This window comes from Saccopteryx bilineata, chromosome 10 (assembly GCF_036850765.1).
Source record: "Saccopteryx bilineata isolate mSacBil1 chromosome 10, mSacBil1_pri_phased_curated, whole genome shotgun sequence".
Lineage (NCBI taxonomy): Eukaryota > Metazoa > Chordata > Mammalia > Chiroptera > Emballonuridae > Saccopteryx > Saccopteryx bilineata.
Window position 1 is genome coordinate 51,111,541 of NC_089499.1, and position 19,164 is coordinate 51,130,704.

Consider the following 19,164-nt stretch of genomic DNA (forward strand, 5'->3'; position numbering starts at 1 on the left):
TTACTTAATTTTCTAAACCTGCATCTATGGGGACACAACCACCGTATTATTAACCTTCTCTATAGGTAATATAGGGCTTACATGAATATCTAAAGGTGTTCAGCACAGGTACTGCAACTCAGTGTGTTGGAAATGGGAGCTGTCATATTATCTTTGCTGTTGTCTTAAAAATGCAGTATGCTTAGCAGACAGCAACCACTTGGGTCTAATTATTTACCATCCCTGGGAGACAGAACCTCCCTTTGCTTTGGCAGAAGGCAAGAACCAAGAATTCCAAACAATTTATTTTCTAAGAATCAATATATTTTCTTTTGAAATAAATACAAACCAGTTTGAAAGGTTGGGGAATCTATGGGAAGAAGGGAAGAGGGGACAGGCCCCAGTCTTTTTAGTACCAAATGACTCTGGCGCGACCCGGAAACGCAGTTACAAATGAGAATAATTTAAATTCTCCACTAATTACAGTATTTACAATAGCAGGGGAGGGGGTCACCTAGTGCCCCTCTTCTGGGCTGGACAGACATCAATCCCACTGTTAGGCTGAGCAGATGCCCATTTACCTCACCACCTGCATGGGCCTCAGGCCACTAGGCAGTTATGGATTCTCCCGGCATGAGCAGGCAGAAATGGTGGGATGGCCTGTTTTATGCAGTGTCCTAACCTTGGCCCACCACCCTGCACTACAACGCTATGAGGTCTCTGGAGCTTTCTGGCCTGTGGGACCTCCCATTGACTTGCGCAGAGCCACCATGGACCCTTGGAGTGTTCTGTACAGTCCAGCTGCACTCAGGGCAGGAGGGACCTCCCCCACCCAGCTTCCCCTGAGACTGGCCCCAAGACCAGGAATGAGTCAGTGCAGAGGCTGGTGCCACTCCAGGACAGTGAGCAAAGGGGAGAGAGGTGGCAGGGCACTGTAGGCTGTGTTGGGCAGTGTCAGTCACTATCACTCGTTTCGCTGCTCTGCTCGCCCTGGACCTTGCTGCGGTGCTGCAGAGCCCTATGGTAGGCGATCTGCACTGATTTGCGGATGTTAGACTTGCGGCCCTCCAACATCTTCTCCTTGTCGAGGTCCTGGTTCACACCCAGAGGAACCAGCTTAGTTCTAGGCAGCCACTGCCTGTAAGACGAGGTAAGGGTCAAATAAGTCAAGTCTGGGAGAGCAACAAGCACCAGCCTTCCTTACTCCATTTAAAAACACCTTCTGAGAGCCAGACTCTTGTGGGTAATGGGATTATAGAAGCCAAGAGACACAGTCCCTGCTCACAGTGATGAAAGAGCCCAGTCAACAGTCACACTGAGGGGTAACCACAGGGTATTTATGGGTGGAAAAGGAGCCCTGACCTAACCTGAAATAGGTACTGTCCCATGGCTCTAAGCAGACTTTACTGATATTGAAATCCTCTGCAGACAATTAACAAAAAGATTATATATGTAAGTGAGAACAGGGATTCAGAGTCTGAATGTATATGCCTGCTTTATCTCTATCTTGTCACCATGGAGGTGGAGTTGGGAAAACTGTATGGAAATCACTGGAGTTTGGGTAGGGACACTCCCATATTTGTCAGTCACTGATAATCCTTTGGTTTCTAGCTACGGCTGTGTCGTCAGCTGCTGCCCAATCAGTCACTCAGACTTATGGTCAACACAATCCTTTTGCTCAAAGATCTCAGTTCTTCCCTCACTGATTTGCGACAGCCCAGTCTGTTGCTGGAATTTCATGGCAGCATGCCCCCATGCCCAGGGTTGCATTTGTGGCTGTGAGTCACCAAATGCTCTCCTCCTCCCTTACCAGGTTCGTTTGTTGTCAAAGAAGAGGACAAGGTAGAGATGCTCTCGGGCTTCCTGGGTCATCTGCTCCCCAAGTTTCAGCACCTCTAGTGGGGGCACAGGAATGGGAACCCCATGGTGGAACATACCTTCCCGGGGCATCTTTGGATCAATGATCTGAAGGAGTAATAAGACCTTGGTTTGGTTCAGTCCCCTTCCTCCCCAACGCTTACCCTTCCTAAGTATTTGGAAATTCCTTTGAGTAGGGACATAGAAAGGTTATCATGACACTAGGGCTGCAATGCTGACCTTCTTATGTTGAACCTTTTCAGAGTCCAAGGTACAAGGGAAGGAAAAGGGAAGAAACTAATCAGAGACCTCTAACTATCTGCCAAAGACCCTTGTAGTCTGCAGCTTAGCAGAGAGTAGGAAAAGTCTAATTGTGAGGCTGCATTCTGGGGTTGACAGGCAAGGGATATAACAAGAAAAGCAGAAGCCTACCAGTGCTGGGTACGATGGATACCCTCGGCATTTGGCCCACACCAGGTCCAGAGCATCCAGCGGGGAGTCCTCATCCTCTGACAGCCAGCCTGCTCCCCGGCCCAGACTCTTTCTTACCACTTCACAGGAATGGGAGAGAGAGGGGGGATCAGCAGACAGGGGGCTGGCAAGGCCTGGACATTGGGCCCCCAGGATCCCTGGCCTTGGGCGAGGGTACTTACTGCTGTGGCCCACGCCGCGGCCAGTGCCCACGGAGTAGGCCTCATTCTCAGTGCCTGAGGTATCTTCACTGCTGTCCTCTGGGAATGTGCCCCGAGAGAAGGAGGGCTTGCCCCTGCCTTGTTTTGAGGGTGTTGTGCTGTAGACAAGACAAGGGGAGCTCAGCTCAAAGGAGGAGTAGAGAATGGCATGGTGGGTGTCCTTTTTTCTTTAAACCCCCAGTTTCTAAGACTTTCAGAAAACGGAGACTACTTAAAAGAATTTCAAATCCAAATGCCCATTGGGGCTCGACTGATGTGGGCTGGATATAGCAGTGGTAGTGATGAATGTATGCCTGGTCTAAAAGCAATACTGGCCAGATTTACCGTATCTAATTTTTAAAAATACAGAAACTGAGAATTTTACATGGCACTTCTGGATTCATTTTTTTTAAAAACACCATGCTGCCTGACCAGGCAGTGGCACAGTGAATAGAGCATCAGACTGGGATGTGGAGGAAACAGGTTCAAGACCCTGAGGTCGCCAGCTTGAGCACGGGCTCATCTGGTTTGAGTAAGGATCACCAGCTTCAGTGCAAGGTCGATGGCTTGAGCAAGGGGTCACTCGGTCTGCTGTAGCCCCACAGTCAAGGCACATATGAGAAATCAATTAATGAACAACTAAGGAACCGCAATGAAGAATTGATGTTCCTCATCTCTTTCCTTCCTATCTGTCTGTCCCTATCTGTCCCTCTCTCTGATTCTCCCTGCCACAAAAAAACAAACAAAAAAAAACCCCCCACAAAACACCATGCTGGCCTGACCTGTGGTGGCGCAGTGGATAAAGCGTCAACCTGGAAATGCTGAGGTTGCCGGTTCAAAACCCTGGGCTTGCCTGGTCAAGGCACATATGGGAGTTGATGCTTCCTGCTCCTCCCCCCTTCTCTCTCTCTCTCTCTCTCTTTCCCCCCTCTCTAAAATGAATAAATAAAATCTTAAAAAAAAAAAAAAAAAAAAAAAAAAAGCAAAAAAAAACAAAAAAAAAACCACCATGCTGGCCAAACAAAATATGTCTGCAGGCTAAATCCAGGCCACAGAGCATCAGTTTACACCCTCTGCTTTGAAGTATCAGCTGAACCCAGTATGGTTCTTTCCATTTTATTATAGTTCTTTCCATTCCATTATGGTGATATCCTCATCTATTCCATTTGTTTTGCAGAGAACCTTGGGTTTGAGCCATCTTAATCTAGGCTGAGATGGCTGCCACCCCACTTCCCATAGGGAAACCTCGAAGGGCACCCCAAGAGGCAGGCCTTGATCTGGAGGGCCGGTACCTGGTCCGGTCTGAGGCAGCGCTGCTGCTGCTACTGCTGCTGGACTCAGAGTCTGAGCTGCTCCGGGGAAGGCTGCAGTCATTACGGTATACCAAGAAACTCTTCTTTACTGGCTGATTTCCACTGCTGAAGCCATTGGCTGGTAAGTCTTGGTTGGGGGGAGGGGGAGGAGGGAAGGAATCGGTCAGGAAGATGTAGATCAGAGATGGCATGGGAGTAAGAGGTACTTAGAGCCTGGCTTCCCATTCTGTGTGGAAAATTCCTCCAACCTTGGCCAGCAGGGCTAGCTCTGGGCAGTGTCCACCACAGCTGGCCACAGCCCTGGCCCACCCCTTATACTTCCCTTGGCAGTTATAGACCTTAGGACACAAATGGCTTAAAGGGCAGGAGATCCCCAAGGAGGGTGAGAAAAGAAAAGGTAAAGTGATACAATGGAGGGGGCTCTAGATGGGAATCTAGCTAGATCAGTGTCTTTGGGTTTTAGTCTCCCAGTTTGTAAAATGAGGGGGGATTGAATTAAAGGATTCCTAAGGGCCCTTCTAGCTCTGATATTATGGGCAAATGAAGGGATAGGTGGAAATTATGTTGGGAAGGATGGCAGCTTTGCTCACTCTCTTGGGGGACTGGGTGATAGTGAGGCTCACCCATTGGGGGGTCTTCTGTGGATTTATCACTGTCGCTGTCTGAGCTCGAACTGGGCCGGGGGCTCCTACCCCGCTTGCGCTGACGCAGGGAGCTCATGATGGGGAGCTGGGGGGGCCCCACAGGACTGCCTCCGTGGCTGGGGGTCATCTGGCTCTCCCGGTTTTTGGGGGGCCGGCCCGGCCTCTTGGGCGGTCCAGCTGTCTTCGGGTTCTTTTTGGAGAACAGAACTGAGGTTCTCCTGCCCACCTCATGTGCGGGGGTTGAGGACATGTTGGGACCCAGGCCTGGAGCAGAGAAAGAGAGAAGGAGAGTTGGTGAGGGGCCTCATGTGGGAAGGGGTGGATGTCCAGGCTATGCCTTGGGTGTACAGGACCATTACTACAGCTATTGTTGGGGAGATGATTTGGGGATCATGAAATTGGGAACAGTGTCTCTTACACAAATAGCCAGAGAGGCAGCTAAGAGGTCCCTGCTTGTGAAATGAGGGAGAAAGTACAGCTAGCTGTGCAGGAAAGACCTCTGCCTTGGGGATGGCAGGGGCTGAATCTGTGCTGCAGAGTCAAAGTCTGATTTACTTTGGGGTCCACCTTGCTATGGGGTTCAGACCTTTGCTTGTCTCCTGGCTGCTGCTCTCCTCAGCGGCACTGTCTGTCTGCCCATCCTTGTCACAGGCTGCCGGGTGGGGTGTCAGGCTGCCCCGGCTGGAGGGGCCATGCCGCTCAGGCCCATCCCTTCCAGTTTCCCGCTGGTGGGCAAGCTTCCGCCGCAGTGCTGTCATCTCTTTCTTGATCATCTTTGCACGCCGTGAGCGGCCCACACTCTGCTTGCTGGCATTCACTTCATCCAGCCGCTCCAGCAACAACTTCAGCTGCTCTTCCACTGGCAGGTGTTTCTGGTTCTCTAGCAGGACCAGCCTCTCTTCTTCCACTGCTAGGGGTGGGGATGGAGGGAAAAAGGTCAGACTCAGGACAGCTCTCTGGACCCCTTAAATCTTGGCAGGCAGCAAGAAACCCACTCATCTCCCCTCAGCTTCTCATCAAGAACAGCCATAAAATAACAGCACCAAGATGTGGACAGGCATTGCTATCCATTCACCCAGTCTGGATTTCTGGTGAGCATTCCTAGCGATAGCTTGCCACTGCTCAGTAACTGCTTCCTGCCTACACTACCTGCTCCAGGAGGAACTGTTCATCTCTACCATTGGCCTCTATGTGTGTGTGATTCATCACCCACCATCTTCAGTGTGGTGCGGGGCCTCGTCTCCAGCCAGGCCGTGGGGGATATGCATGCCCGTCTCAAAGTCGATGCCCATTTTTTCTGCCTGACGCCGGGCCTGGCGGAGCACAGCACCACCCTGCTCACGGAGCCGCACTGCTGCCCGGTAGAAGATGGTGTCCTTGGCGTTATACTTGAGGCAGTTGCTGACGATGAGGTTGAAGTCCTCCTCAAAATCATCAAAGTTCAGGTAGCGATAAGCCTCCAAGTTCTGCTTCATGGTGAAAAAGTCCATGGGCTTTTTGATGTGGTCTAGGTAGTCAGGAACCTGGGAGAGTAGGGTAGGCGTGGCTAAGTGGAGATATGCTTCTCATTCCCCCTGAACCCCTGTTCCTAACACCACCCCCTGAAATGCATTCAGCAACCTCCTCCCACCACAGTTAGAGGTAGGCATATAGCACAGGGGAAAGGAGAGCTGGATTCAGTCTTGACTTTACCAGTCACAAGCTGTGTGACCTTGGCAAGTCTCTTAACCTCTCTGGGCCTTCTTTTCCTGGCCTGGAAAACAGTGATAAAATTACTTCCTAATCCATCCGCTAGAGCCATATGAGGCTTCAGTAAGAAAATAGGTAGGGTCGTACTCTAGAAATAACACCACCTTGCATTCCTATAACTCTTTTATACTTATCATTAAGACTGATAAGAAAGCTGCTGCCTCAGGCCTCTCATTTTATACCTTTTAGAGAGAAGAGTCTGCCAGTCAGGACCTAGGGCTTCAGAGATGGTTCTTTAGGTGCTGAGCCTTCTAAAGTCTCCGTTCTAGGGTTCAGCACCCCGAAAGTGTCTTCCTGCCCTGGGATTATTCATTTGGCAGACTCAGTCCCTGCCTCTGGGGAGGGAGGGCAGATTGCCTCCCATTCTGGGCCTTTGGGGTATGACAGGGACAAGACAGAGTCCAGGTGATGCATGTGGCTCCAGTTCATCCTGGAGCCCCAGAGCCACCATCCCCTCTCTTCAAGGTCCCCTCCTAGTCCCTGGCCCAGACCTGCAGCAGGGGTCCAACTGGGAGAGGAACAGAAAGAAGGTGGAGTGAGGGGAAGGGATTCTTACTTCGTCCAATTCGGTTACCTCAGACAGAGGGACCGGCTCGCTGAAGATGTTGCCTGTGTCCTTCTCTTGGAGCTGCTCCAAGGTTTTGCGAAGGAGGATGAGGAAAGGAGTCAGCTGCATTTCCATGGCAATCTGCTGGACCTTGATCTGACACACATAAAGGCCCAATCAGCTAGGCCCAGGCCAGTCCCTTGGGAGAGAGGTCTGAGGAGATGGTCATAGCTGGTTTGGGAATTCACCTTCCTTCTCACCCCAACAACTGGTTGTACTCACTCAGGTCTACCTTCTACAAGTTCCCACCCAGTGAAATTCCCCAACTGGGATTTTCCTTCTTTAATTGAACTTATAGCATTAACTACTTTATTATATAATTTAGAGTTCCATTCATACTCTCCTGTGACATTCTGTTTCCGGTGGGCCTCAGAGCACATTGAGCACCAGGAGACCAGACTCCATTATCCGCCCTGTTGCTTCCTGGCTAGGCAATACAGGCTTTTCCTTCTCCCAGATGTTTTCTCTTCTGTAAAGTAGAGCTGACCCAGGAGCACTCACCGTCTCCCTTTTGAGTTTCTCCCGCTTGCGGATCAACTCCACCAGCAGCCGAGCTCGCTCTAGGTCATGCCGGAGCCGCTGCCAGGACTTGAGCTGTTCTTTGAGGGCCCAGTTCTTATCCTCAGAATCTCTCTGTAGAAGTAAAAAGGGGGTCAGGAGATGATTAGGGAGCCAGAGGGGAGGATAGCCCAGGAAACTTGGGTTAAGAGCAGGTAAACCCAAAGGAGGAGCACAGGAATTTACTGGCAGGTTCTCCTCAACCCAGGTGTCCCCTATGCCAATGCCTGGTATATACTTGTTGAGTAAATACATACACACACAGGAACAGTACCCTTCTACAAGTGAATAATCTGTAAGGATTTCTTTCTGAGCCTAGTTTGAGGACTAGCTTAAAAAAGGAAACAGCCTAAGCTGGATTTTATCGTCACAAATTCAGTCCTTATCCCCCAGTCCTAGTTCCCAGAGCCCAGAGGCAATATGACACGGTACCCCAACTTGATCACAGTTTCTCTGAGACTGCAAGTGTGTCTGCAGGCGACGTAACAGAGGGACCCCATTTCGTGATTGCCTCTTCAGCGTCCAGTAGCTGTGCAGCCTCTGCATGAACTGGCTCTTCCTTTGGATAGTCAGGCGGTTGGTAATTTTACTGAGCCTAGAAGCAGGAGAACAAATTTTCTGAAGTAAAACAAGGGTCTCTGGCTAGTGAGAGTTCCTGAATGGGCTACTGTCAAAAAAGCTTATGACTGGGCTTAAGGCAAAAAGCAAACAGTACCATCAGTGGCACCTCAGCAAACAGGAAGCCAAACTCCCAGCACTAACACAGATCCCTTCTGCTGTTCACCCACGGGCCAGGAGTTTGACTCTAAGACTGCTCTTGTCACTAAAGCTGAGTACTATTTGACCGTGGATACCTGACTTAAACCAAGCCTTGTAAGGTTTTAAGACAAAGTATAGCAGTAAAACTATAGGAAACCAACCAGGTAATGTAAGAGTTAAAAATTACTGATTACAGCTCTTATTTGGACTCACTGGTGGCAGTAACTACTTTGTGACTCCTTAAGCATTTTCTTACCCCCTTTTCATTCCATTTCTTCTGTTGTGGCTAGTAGCTATTAGATCCTCTTTCTATCTTTAAACTACATCATCAAAATGAAGGGCAGTTTAAAATGTTAGGTTTGCCAGATAAAACTTGAAGTTTCTGGCTCCTAATGTTAAAGTCTAGTGACCTGCTAGAGCTAATCTCTTTTGAATTAAAAAAAAAAAAAAGATTTTACTTATTGATTTTACAGAGACGAGGGGTGGGGGGAGTGAGAAGCGTGAACTCAAAGTTGCTTCAATTTAGCTCAGGGGTAGTCAACCTTTTTATACCTACCACCCATTTTTGTATCTCTGTTAGTAGTAAAATTTTCTAACCGCCCACTGGTTCCATAGTAATGGTGATTTATTTTTTATTTTTTATTTTTTATTTTTTATTTATTTATTTATTTTTTTTTCCATTTTTCTGAAGCTGGAAACAGGGAGAGACAGTCAGACAGACTCCCGCATGCGCCCGACCGGGATCCACCCGGCACGCCCACCAGGGGCGAAGCTCTGCCCACCAGGGGGCGATGCTCTGCCCATCCTGGGCGTCGCCATGTTGCGACCAGAGCCACTCTAGCGCCTGGGGCAGAGGCCACAGAGCCATCCCCAGCGCCCGGGCCATCTTTGCTCCAATGGAGCCTTGGCTGCGGGAGGGGACGAGAGAGACAGAGAGGAAAGTGCGGCGGAGGGGTGGAGAAGCAAATGGGCGCTTCTCCTGTGTGCCCTGGCCGGGAATCGAACCCGGGTCCTCCGATTTTTTATTTTTTTAATTCATTTTTTGGGGGGGGGGAGCTGGAAGTATCAACTCCCATATGTGCCTTGACCAGACAAGTGCAGGGTTTTGAACCGGTGACCTCAGCATTCCAGGTCAACGCTTTATCCACTGCGCCACCACAGGTCAGGCAATAATGGTGATTTATAAAGTAAGGAAGTAACTTTACTTTATAAAAATGTATAAAGCAGAGTTACAGCAAGTTAAAGCATATAATAATAATTACTTACCAAGTACTTTATGTCGGATTTTTGCTAAGTTTGGCAAAATAAATTCTTTTTTTTGGGGGGTATTTTTCTGAAGCTGGAAACGGGGAGAGACAGACAGACTCCCACATGCACTTGACTGGGATCCACCCGGCACGCCCACCAGGGGGCGACGCTCTGTCCACCAGGGGGTGATGCTCTGCCCCTCCGGGGCGTCGCTCTGTTGAGACCAGAGCCACTCTAGCGCTTGGGGCAGAGGCCAAGGAGCCATCCCCAGTGCCTGGGCCATCTTTGCTCCAATGGAGCCTCGCTGTGGGAGGGGAAGAGAGAGACAGAGAGGAAGGAGAGGGGGAGGCGTGGAGAAGCAGATGGGCGCTTCTCCTGTGTGCCCTGGCCGGGAATCGAACCCGGGACTTCTGCACGCCAGGCTGACGCTCTACCACTGAGCCAACCGGCCAGGGCCCAAAATAAATTCTTTATAAAACAACTTACTATAGTTAAATCTATCTTTTTATTTATACTTTGGTTGTTCCGCGGCTGCCCACCAGGAAAACTGGAATGCCCACTAGTGGGTGGTAGGGACCAGGTTGACTACCACTGTTCATTGCTTGTTTGCTGCTTGTCGTATGTGCCTTGACGAGGCAAACCCAGGGTTTTGAACCAGTGACCTCAATGTTCCAGGTCGATGCTCTATCCATTGTGCTACCATAGGCCAAGTACTTTTTAAAATTTTATCTAGTTCCTGATAAGAAGACAACCCAATCCTGTCACTTCACTCAGGGGGCTGTCAGTTTCTAGGAGGGCTTGTTCTTGCCTCACCAACCTGTCCACCTACTCCCCACATACCTGTGTGGTGGGATGCAGGGCACTGACACCACAGGTGCTGCTGCCCTCTTCTCTGCCAGGATTTTCCGTGCCTTCTTCATCTTGATCCGGGACTTGGCCTTGGCCTTCTTGACTTTCTCTGAACTCCAACTCTTACCCTCATCCTCCTCTTCTTCCTCATCTTCCTCACCCTCACTGTGGGACAGGGCAGGTAGGCGACGTGCCGAACCTGGGGGTGTATGGATGTCACAGTAGGCTGTTTTCCGGACGCTGAAGGAGGTGCCATTGGCACCTGTCTCCCGCACAGGCTCCATCTTCATGTAAAGGCCAGCCTGCTGGGCACATGTCACATGGAAGGCTGTGTAGCAGTTGGCCTTGTGGCACTGGATACAGGCCCCTGAGCCCCGCTGTTTGCAAATGTAGCATGTCAGCTTCCAGCGAGCTGGCGGGATGTGCTCGATGCTGTCAATTGGCTCCAGGAAGACTGTGTTGGCAAAGCAGACCTCAGGGATCCACAGGGCACACACCACATGGGCCCAGCGCCCATCATCTGTCTGCTTAAAGGCACCACCCTTGTTGGGGCACAGGGCACAGTCCACAGCACGGGAGGGTGATTGTAGGCAGCGGCGGCACAGCCACTGGCCCTCAGGGATATAGGGGACGCCATAGCACTCTTGGTGTACAGCTAGGTTGCACATGTCACAGAAGAGGATGACATTGCTGTTCTGGCATTCACCATCATTGCAGATACAGCACACTGCATCCTCGTCCACTAGTGCATTGGGGTCGCCTTTATTGTGGCTCTCAAAGTAGGACTCCTTTTCCAGCCGGTCCATTAAGTATTCAAAGATCTCCTGTGGGATGGGACTCACACCCTCTGTCTTCCGTCGCTCGTTCATGATATCCAACCAGATGTAGTCCTCTTCATCCATGTCATATTCTACCTCCTCATCCAGCTCCTCTGCTGACTTCTCAATGTACCTGCAGTGCACAGAGGCTGCTCAGCATCATATGGTTGAGATTTCACTCGTTTAAAGAATAGGTTATGTTTGCCAAGCACTTACTGTGTAGGTCAGGCCTGTACCTTTACATATGTTGTCTCACTCCATCCTTACCTTAACACCAGGTACAACAGGTCCTATAATCATTTCTGCTTTGCAGAAAAGGAAATATAGGTTTAGAGAGGTTGCTTCACCTGTGCCAGCTCCCTTGTGAGAAAATGGTAGAGCTAGGATGTGAAATTAGGTCTTCCAACTCCTAACCTCATGTCCTAGATGCCACACTATCTTCTGCAAGGTGGAGAGGCTCAGCCAGTCTCCTAAAAGTAGGGGATGGTGCAGAGTCAGGGAAGGTCCTCAGGTGACACTTGCAAATGATATAAAAGTGTGTTTTTAGTACCAACTGGCAGTGTCCTGACTAGAGCTGCTGTGGGTCTTGTCAGCTGTTGCCAGCATCAACTCAGGGCTCCCTCAAACTACAGGTACTATGTTCTCTGGATAGCATTGGGAGACCAGTCAGAATTGCTAAGATTTACTGAGCAGCTACTATAAGCCAGGCATTGTGCTAAGTTTTTACATTTATTTCCACCATAGCCATAGGGTCAATGTTCTTATTGCCCTCATTTTGCAGATGAGGAAACTCAAGCTTTGAAAAGTTAGTTAATTGCCCAACACAGCAAGGTCACACAAACAGAAAGTGGCAGAGCAGGATTCAAACTCCACCTTGTGGCACTCACTGGGCCAGAAGGTGCCTGGGAGTCAGAGCAGGCTCCTCATGTGCTTACCATGCTCTAGGTCACCTGGACTCTAGTATTGTAAAGATATAGGGAGCTACAATGAAAAGATCAGAGCTTTAGCTTCTAACGACCTAAATTTAAATCCCGGCTCTGCCACTTTGTGACTTTCAGGACATCACTGCTTTCTGAATCTCGGTTTTATTGATGATGGAATTAAGATAATACTACTTGCTCCCAAAGATGCTGTCAGGATTAAATGGCATTACAAAAATGAATGGGCTAAATCAAGTGGCATATAGCAGGCCACCCCTCCTCTCTACTCTCCACAAAGGAAATGGGACTCTCGTGCTAGAGCAGACCAGGCAAATATAGACTCTGGAGCCATGCTTTTTATGATAGTAGGCAAGTGAGTTAACCTCCCCAGGCCTAGGTTTCCTCATCTTAAAGTGGTGATGCTAACATGAACCTGTTTCATATAGCTATTATGAGCACTGAATGAATACAGGTGAAGTACTTAGGGACAGTACCTGGCATACAGCAAGTACTCAATGAATGTTAGCGTTTGTATAGCTTTAACCCACTACCCTACCTTATGTTATAGCTGTCTATGTGTTGAACTCCTTCACTACAGGATAGGAGCAGGAAGCATGTCTACCTCACCACATAGAAATAGGGTCTCAGTGTTGTTCATTTGAAAGGTATTTTATGAGTAGAAAGAGAGAGAGACTAAATACTATGTATAGGAAGCAGCTTACTCCTGAGTCCTTTACCTCTTTCCTAAAGTGACTGCAAAGTCCTCGTCCTTGAAAAAGGGTGTGGCTCAGGGCTAGTATGAACCATATGGCCCCTTTTAGATCTTGGCAACAGCTCTATAACTTTTCTCTGCTATGACACACATGACATTACCTGATGGTGCATAACACACTCCCACAATGCACACAAATTACAGGTTACAACACAGATAAGATAGGCAGCATGTTATGTATAATTCCTGGTACGCAAGCTGACACTCCACCCTTTGCCTTTGCCTCAAGAAAGCATATCAGATGCAAGCAAGAGAAAGTGGTGAGAAGCAAGAGAAAGTAGTGAGAGTAGAGAGATGAACTCAGATTTATATAAAAAAAAATCATTGCCAAAACTTGGGCAGATTTGCTGACAGTAGTAAATAAATTACACACAACATATCTCCCAACCGTTGGCAGTGACCAGCTAAGTGCTGCTCTGGAGAACACCCCTGATTCCCAGGAGGAAAGAGTGAACCTCAGTGGAAGGAGGAAGAACAGGAGCAAAATGACCTGGGTTGAGCTACCTATCAGAGCACAGTGCCATTAGGAGGAAACCATAAAGAGGGGTCTCTTTTTGGGGGGTTGACAAAACAGTGCTAACAGAAAAGAGAGAGTAGAAAGTCAAAAGGAGGTGGAGCTTGGCTGGGGAGATGAAAGAATGGAAGGAAGGATACTGATTAACATGGGAACAGGAGAGAGAGAGAAGTGACAGCCAAATTACTTGGGTTCCCACAGATTTGCTCTTATGAGATTTAGAGTATCACAGGGATTATACTTTTGGTAAAACCCTTTCAATAAAAACCTTTATAAGTCCTCAAAGATCAGGCCTTCTGAGTAGTCGACACCAAAGACAGTTCCTGAACTAACTCATTAGAATGACCTTTTGCTTTGGATGCCAAGACTCTTAGGGGTAAGTTTTATACTTGGTTTTTGTACCATCCTTCAGCTAGGCTTTCTGTGTGTGATTTTACCACCACACTGTCCCCAACCCTTCATTTTTTTGCCTCATACTAAAGGAATTTAGCCTATGCCTGTGACTATTAGGAGCCACTATGACTAATTTTTGGAAGGAAGTAGGGTACCAAGAAACAATTAAATGAAATAAATAAAAGGGTCATTGGAGGAGTACAAAATATATATAGTTGATGGAAATACTGCTTAGGCATAATAAAGGATGAGTGACAATAATGGAACAAATAATCACAAAATTACCTCTGCAGACTTATAGATTGCTTTTAGGACCTTATGAAATCAGTGTCCCTAGTCTTTTACCTTTAGGCCAGCAGAGGAACATTAAACCTGCTCTACAGATGGGGTCACTAGAACACCAGAAGCCAGATGCCTTTTGTGAGGTCACACAGTGATGGAGTGGAGAGGGTCAGGAACTAAAGAAGGGATCCTTTGATACAGTGGAAATAATGCAGCTTCAGAGTCAGAGGGACCTGGGTTTGAATAATTAATGGCTACCTACTGGCACATGACTTTTGGTAAATCTGCCCCCCTTTCTTTCTTTCTTTCTTTTTTTTTTACACACAGAGAGAGTCAGAGAGAAGGATAGATAGGGACAGACAGACAGGAACAGAGAGAGATGAGAAGCATTAATCATCAGGTTTTCGTTGCAACACCTTAGTTGTTCATTGATTTCTCATATGTGCCTTGACTGTGGGCCTTCAGCAGACCGAGCAACCCCTTGCTCAAGCCAGGGACCTTGGGTCCAAGCTGGTGAGCTTTGCTCAAACCAGATGAGCCTGTGCTCAAGCTGGCAACCTTGGGGTCTTGAACCTGGGTCCTCCACATCCCAGTCCGATGCTCTGTCCACTGCGCCACCGCCTGGTCAGGCCTGCCCCCCTTTCTAAACTGTGGTTTCTTCATCTGTGGAATGAGAACAATACCTACCTGAGTTGGTGGTATGAATAACATGAGGGAGTAGTTATAGTAAGTGCCAACATCATTTACATAGGTAACTGTTCCTCTCACTGTCCTGATAGGACCAGTGTGCTCCTGCTATCCTTTATCCCTGCCACTCTCCTATCTGTTGTCTGTCACTACTCTCCAGCTCCTGAGCCCTCCCTGACAAGTGTTCCAGAGTTGGGAGGCAGAGGTGGCCTTACCGGTAATAGGAAGTTGGTCGGGGCGGGGCATCAGGGGTGTCCTGCTCCAACTCCCGGTATACGACTTCTGGCAGCTTGGGAGTGGTGCTGGCAGAAGCATTATGGTGGTGGTGATGGTTGGAATCCTTACGCTTCTCCTTGTTCTTATGCTTGCCCGACTTGGGTGTCACAGCCGGCGTCTCAGTGTTCTCTTTGTTGCTGCCATTCTCAGGGGTCTCCTCGGGGGCCTCCTCATCCTCTGACACCACATCCAGGTTGTCAAAGATGCTGATGCGGTGGACACGACCATGCAGGTCTACCTCCACCATGCGCTGGGCCTGTGCATAGCTCATCACCTCACGGCCTGGTGACTGTGATACCTCTGAGGGGCTGGGCGACTGCTTGTTGGCTGGGCGTGACTGGCGCCCTTTCTTCTTGTGCTTGCGGAGTGGAGTCTGCTGCGGGGGTGGTGGGTTGTCGTGGTCATAATGGTACAGGTGGTACTCGATACCACTGTAACTCTTGTAGACCTTGCGGCACGTCTCCACGGGGCACTCATATGGCGGCTTAGTTGCCCGCAAGTTGTGGCAGAAAGTCTTCACGTCAAAGTCCACCCCCATGCTGTCACATCTAGAATACAGAGATAAGTTAGCGTAAGCCCAGGAAGAGTTCCTGGCCACCCACTCCACTCCCTCTAGTCTTCCCTCTCCTCAAGGATTCTTGCCAGTCTACCACTATAGCATCTCCAAATGCCATCTCCTCCACACCATGGCCACAATCTTGGCCCATCACCTGTTGCCTGGTCCTTCTGCCGTATGCCTCAACTTCTTTAGTCTAACCTTGCATAATGTGATCAAAGGATCCTTTTACCAAGTAGCAATAGTCATTTCGATCTGATTAAAATCTGATGCTCCCTACTTACTTCAGGATAATATCCAAATTCTCTGTTAACTTTCAAATGCTGCCTGACCGGGCGGTGGCGCAGTGGATAGAGCGTCGGACTGGGATGCGGAGGACTCAGGTTTGAGACCTCGAGGTCGCCAGCTTGAGCGCGGGCTCATCTGGTTTGAGCAAAAGCCCACCAGCTTGAACCCAAGGTCGCTGGCTCCAGCAAGGGGTTACTAGGTCTGCTGAAGGCCCGCGGTCCAGGCACATATGAGAAAGCAATCAATGAACAACTAAGATGTTGCAACGCGCAATGAAAAACTAATGATTGATGCTTCTCATCTCTCTCTGTTCCTGTCTGTCTGTCCCTGTCTATCCCTCTCTCTGACTCACTCTCTGTCTCTGTAAAAAACAAACAAACCAAAAAAAACCCCCAAAACATTCAAATGCTCCTTTTACTGTAAGACCTAGTCCTCCTTTCTAGACTCTTCTCTTCACCAGTAGACAGCTGTGCTTCTGTCTATCCAGGGCAATTTGCCATTTCCTGAATGTTATAACCTCTCATTCCTGCAAGATGATCTCTATTTGGAGTGCCTTTCATCCTTTCTGATTGGTGAGCTCCTACTCATTCTTCAAAACCCAGATCAAATGCCTCTTGTTCTGTTATGACTTGTCTCTCCTATGCGAGTTGTGTTTTCATAGCATTCTATTCTTACTTCTTTGCCTCCACCCACTAGACTGGGACTAGCTATGCAGTGCTTACCCACCAGAGCCTACCTACCTCTGTATACTCAGTACTTGGAATGTAGTGGACAGTTTTTGGCAAGTGAATAACCTGTTGAATGAATAGCTGAATGAGGGGTTCACCAGATTTGGAGCTGAGAGAGATGGATGAAGGCTAGTGTTAGCCCATGTATAAGCTTGAATGGGTAGTCTTAGACTCCAGCAGAAATCACTGGATTACAGAATTAGTTCATTTCTGAGGTCTTTAAGGGAAGCCTATGCCCTGGCCCTGGTAGCAGTACCAAGCCCTAAGGGTACAAACAAGAACAAGACAATCCAGGCATACTCAACTCCATGCTGGCCCTCAGGGCCCTCCCTGTCTCCCTCCAGTGTTCCTGGGTGAATGGAAACAGCAGATGGCACCAGCCCCCAGGAAGCCCAGCTTAGTCACAGACTGCCCCAGTTTCTCTGGGCTTAGATGAGTTTAACAATTCAGCTAGGGCTTAGCACCATTCCAGGCAGTAGGACCCTGAGCTCCCTGACAGTGACCCACTCTAGACTTCTATTCTTCTGCAGCTTAACCAAGCAAGTGGTCTGCTTCAGTCTCTCTGTCAAGACACCTGACACTTCCACATTAGTAAAACTACTATTTCAACTCCAGCTCCATTCTACTTCCTATCTGCTTCTATGTCTTTAAACACAGACAAATGGAAGCACAAATAAGCTCTCTTCTTTCAATGATGAGTCCCTGGTGAATGCTGCAGCTCAGCTGCCCCGGTTCCCTGGCTTCCGAAGTAGCACAGAGCCCCAGGCAGATGTCCCGCTGGGACCCAGTGGCAGAGACACAGGGGAAGGAGCCGAGAACTTAGGTCTGAAAGCCTGTGGGTAGGGCCTGGGGCCCAGGGATACCGCGGAGGAGCTTAAGGGGATGGAGGAAGTAGGGGGCAGGAGCCGGAGGGGTCAGACTAGACCCAGCGGTGCCCGCAGCCCTCTCCCGGATGCGGCGACATTTCCCTTTTATCTAAGTGTAACAAGTTAAACGAGGCTCCCCTCCTGCGGTTGACCCTGGGAGCCCCAAAGGATACACTGTTGCCCCAGGATACCCGCTGGGAGAGAAGACACTGTCATTTCTCCCAGCTGGAGGGATCCGAGGGACACTTGAGCAGAGCAGCTTAGTGCGCGCCCCACAAAAGTAGTCAACCCCTTCCCGGCTGGCCACTCCCGCCCTGGTCCCAGGCCCGCACTCACCGGCCACCTCGAGTCCGGGCTCATCGCCGGGGCCGCCCGCTGGGGCTCCGACTCCACTTGGCGGGGAAAGACGGGCCGGGGAGGGGGAGCCCCAACTCCGGAAACCTCAGACCTCGCCACCCCAGGCCCCTGCCGCTCCACGCTGTGGCCCCGGCTCCCCGGGATTCCCGCGCTGAACCCCGCCGCTCCCGGTCCCGCCGGCTCCCCTGTGTCTCAACTCTGTCGGTTGCCTCCCGTTTCAAGAGCCCCTAAGTTGCCCGACCACGGGACCCAGCGCCGCCGGAACAATGGAGGCTCCCGGAGGCAGAGCGGGGACAGCGGCGGCGAAGACGGTGGCGGCAAAGGCAGGGACAGCAGCGGCGGCAGCAGCGGCGGCGACGGCGTCTGCGCAGGGTAAACGTGGTGCCGCGGTGCTGCCGAACTGCACTTTCGCCACAGATCCCCGCCCGCCAGCTGAGGCTCGAGAGACCATTCTCGGGTTTCGTAAGGGCCCTGAACACCCCAGAGGACTTCTCTAGCACCTTCATCTTAGTGCTGAGTTTATGGAGATTGAAGTAGCGGTACCAAGGTTCCGGAGTTTCGGGACGTGTGTGGCGAATCTGCAAACACGAACGTCGAGCGCCGGACTGGGCATGAGGAGCCCGCCCTTCTCCCTTCCCCCCCCTTGTCTCCTCCCTCCTTTCTCCCTCCCCCTACTGGCGTCGCGGCTGCGGTAGAGACCTGGCCTCGGTCTCAGAGGAAGGGGGCGAGGCGGGGCCGGAGCCACAGGGCGGGGCTGGAGGCAGGGCCGGGAGCAAGAGGGACGCCGGCTTGAGCCTAAGGAAGGGCAGAATTTATGGATAGGGGCGGGCCAGCTGAAGAGAATAAACCAGCCTATGGGGTGGGGGATAGGGAGGGGCGGAGTTGGGAAGTGGGCGGGGCCATCTGTAAAGTGGCTCCGAGCGAAGAGACTAGGGACTGAACCCGAGCAAAGATTGGGGCTAAACTGAAGAGTGGGCCTCAGAAAAGAAAGGGCGGGGCTTTAAATGGGCCTGTAAGGTGAGGATACACAGACCTGGCGCTGCAATCCTTACAGGAAGGGGCGTGGCTTGGGAAAGGTAAAGGGGCGGGACAGGACGGAAAGGGCGGACCAGGTTAGGAATAACAGGCGTGGCTGAAGGAAAGGGAAGGAGCTTGGGAAAGGTAATGGAGCCGGACTGGAGTAAGGGTGTGGATCCGGAAGAAGGGGCAGTTTTGGGAAGGTGTAGAGGGCTGTTGGGCGTGAAAGGGGTTGTTTACGGTAAAATGGGGTTCAGATGTCTGGAACCCTGTAGGTTGGCGGGGACATATATCATGGCTATACTTTGCCGGTTGGAAGATGGTCTCAAAACTGGCAGAGTTGATTTTAATGTGTCTAGGCCACTTAGTAGTAGTTGCGAAGTGAACTAGGGTAAGTTGTTAAATTCTTCCTATCTCAAATTCCGTACTTGTGAAACAGAGCTCAAAAGCTTTATT

General features: G+C 50.1%; 1 protein-coding gene across 10 annotated transcripts; it reads right to left on the bottom strand.

The window, feature by feature from the left end:
* Positions 1-308: 308 nt before the first annotated feature.
* BRPF1 (bromodomain and PHD finger containing 1) lies at positions 309-18,060 on the bottom strand. 10 transcript variants are annotated; one of them, XM_066244663.1, is made up of 14 exons: positions 17,671-18,060; positions 14,836-15,444; positions 10,226-11,185; positions 7,811-7,973; positions 7,322-7,453; positions 6,788-6,916; positions 5,678-5,987; positions 5,051-5,371; positions 4,444-4,728; positions 3,800-3,947; positions 2,490-2,626; positions 2,269-2,387; positions 1,790-1,944; positions 309-1,117 (listed from the first exon to the last, which is right to left on the bottom strand). In XM_066244663.1, exons 2-14 carry the CDS (start codon positions 15,432-15,434, stop codon positions 934-936), a joined length of 3,642 nt encoding a protein of 1,213 aa, XP_066100760.1. In that variant the 5' UTR covers positions 15,435-15,444; positions 17,671-18,060; the 3' UTR covers positions 309-933. The 10 variants fall into 10 exon arrangements, with proteins under 10 accessions (XP_066100760.1, XP_066100759.1, XP_066100758.1 ...); XM_066244662.1 differs by having other exon boundaries at positions 5,051-5,374; XM_066244661.1 differs by having other exon boundaries at positions 6,770-6,916.
* Between the last annotated feature and the right edge of the window lie 1,104 nt (positions 18,061-19,164).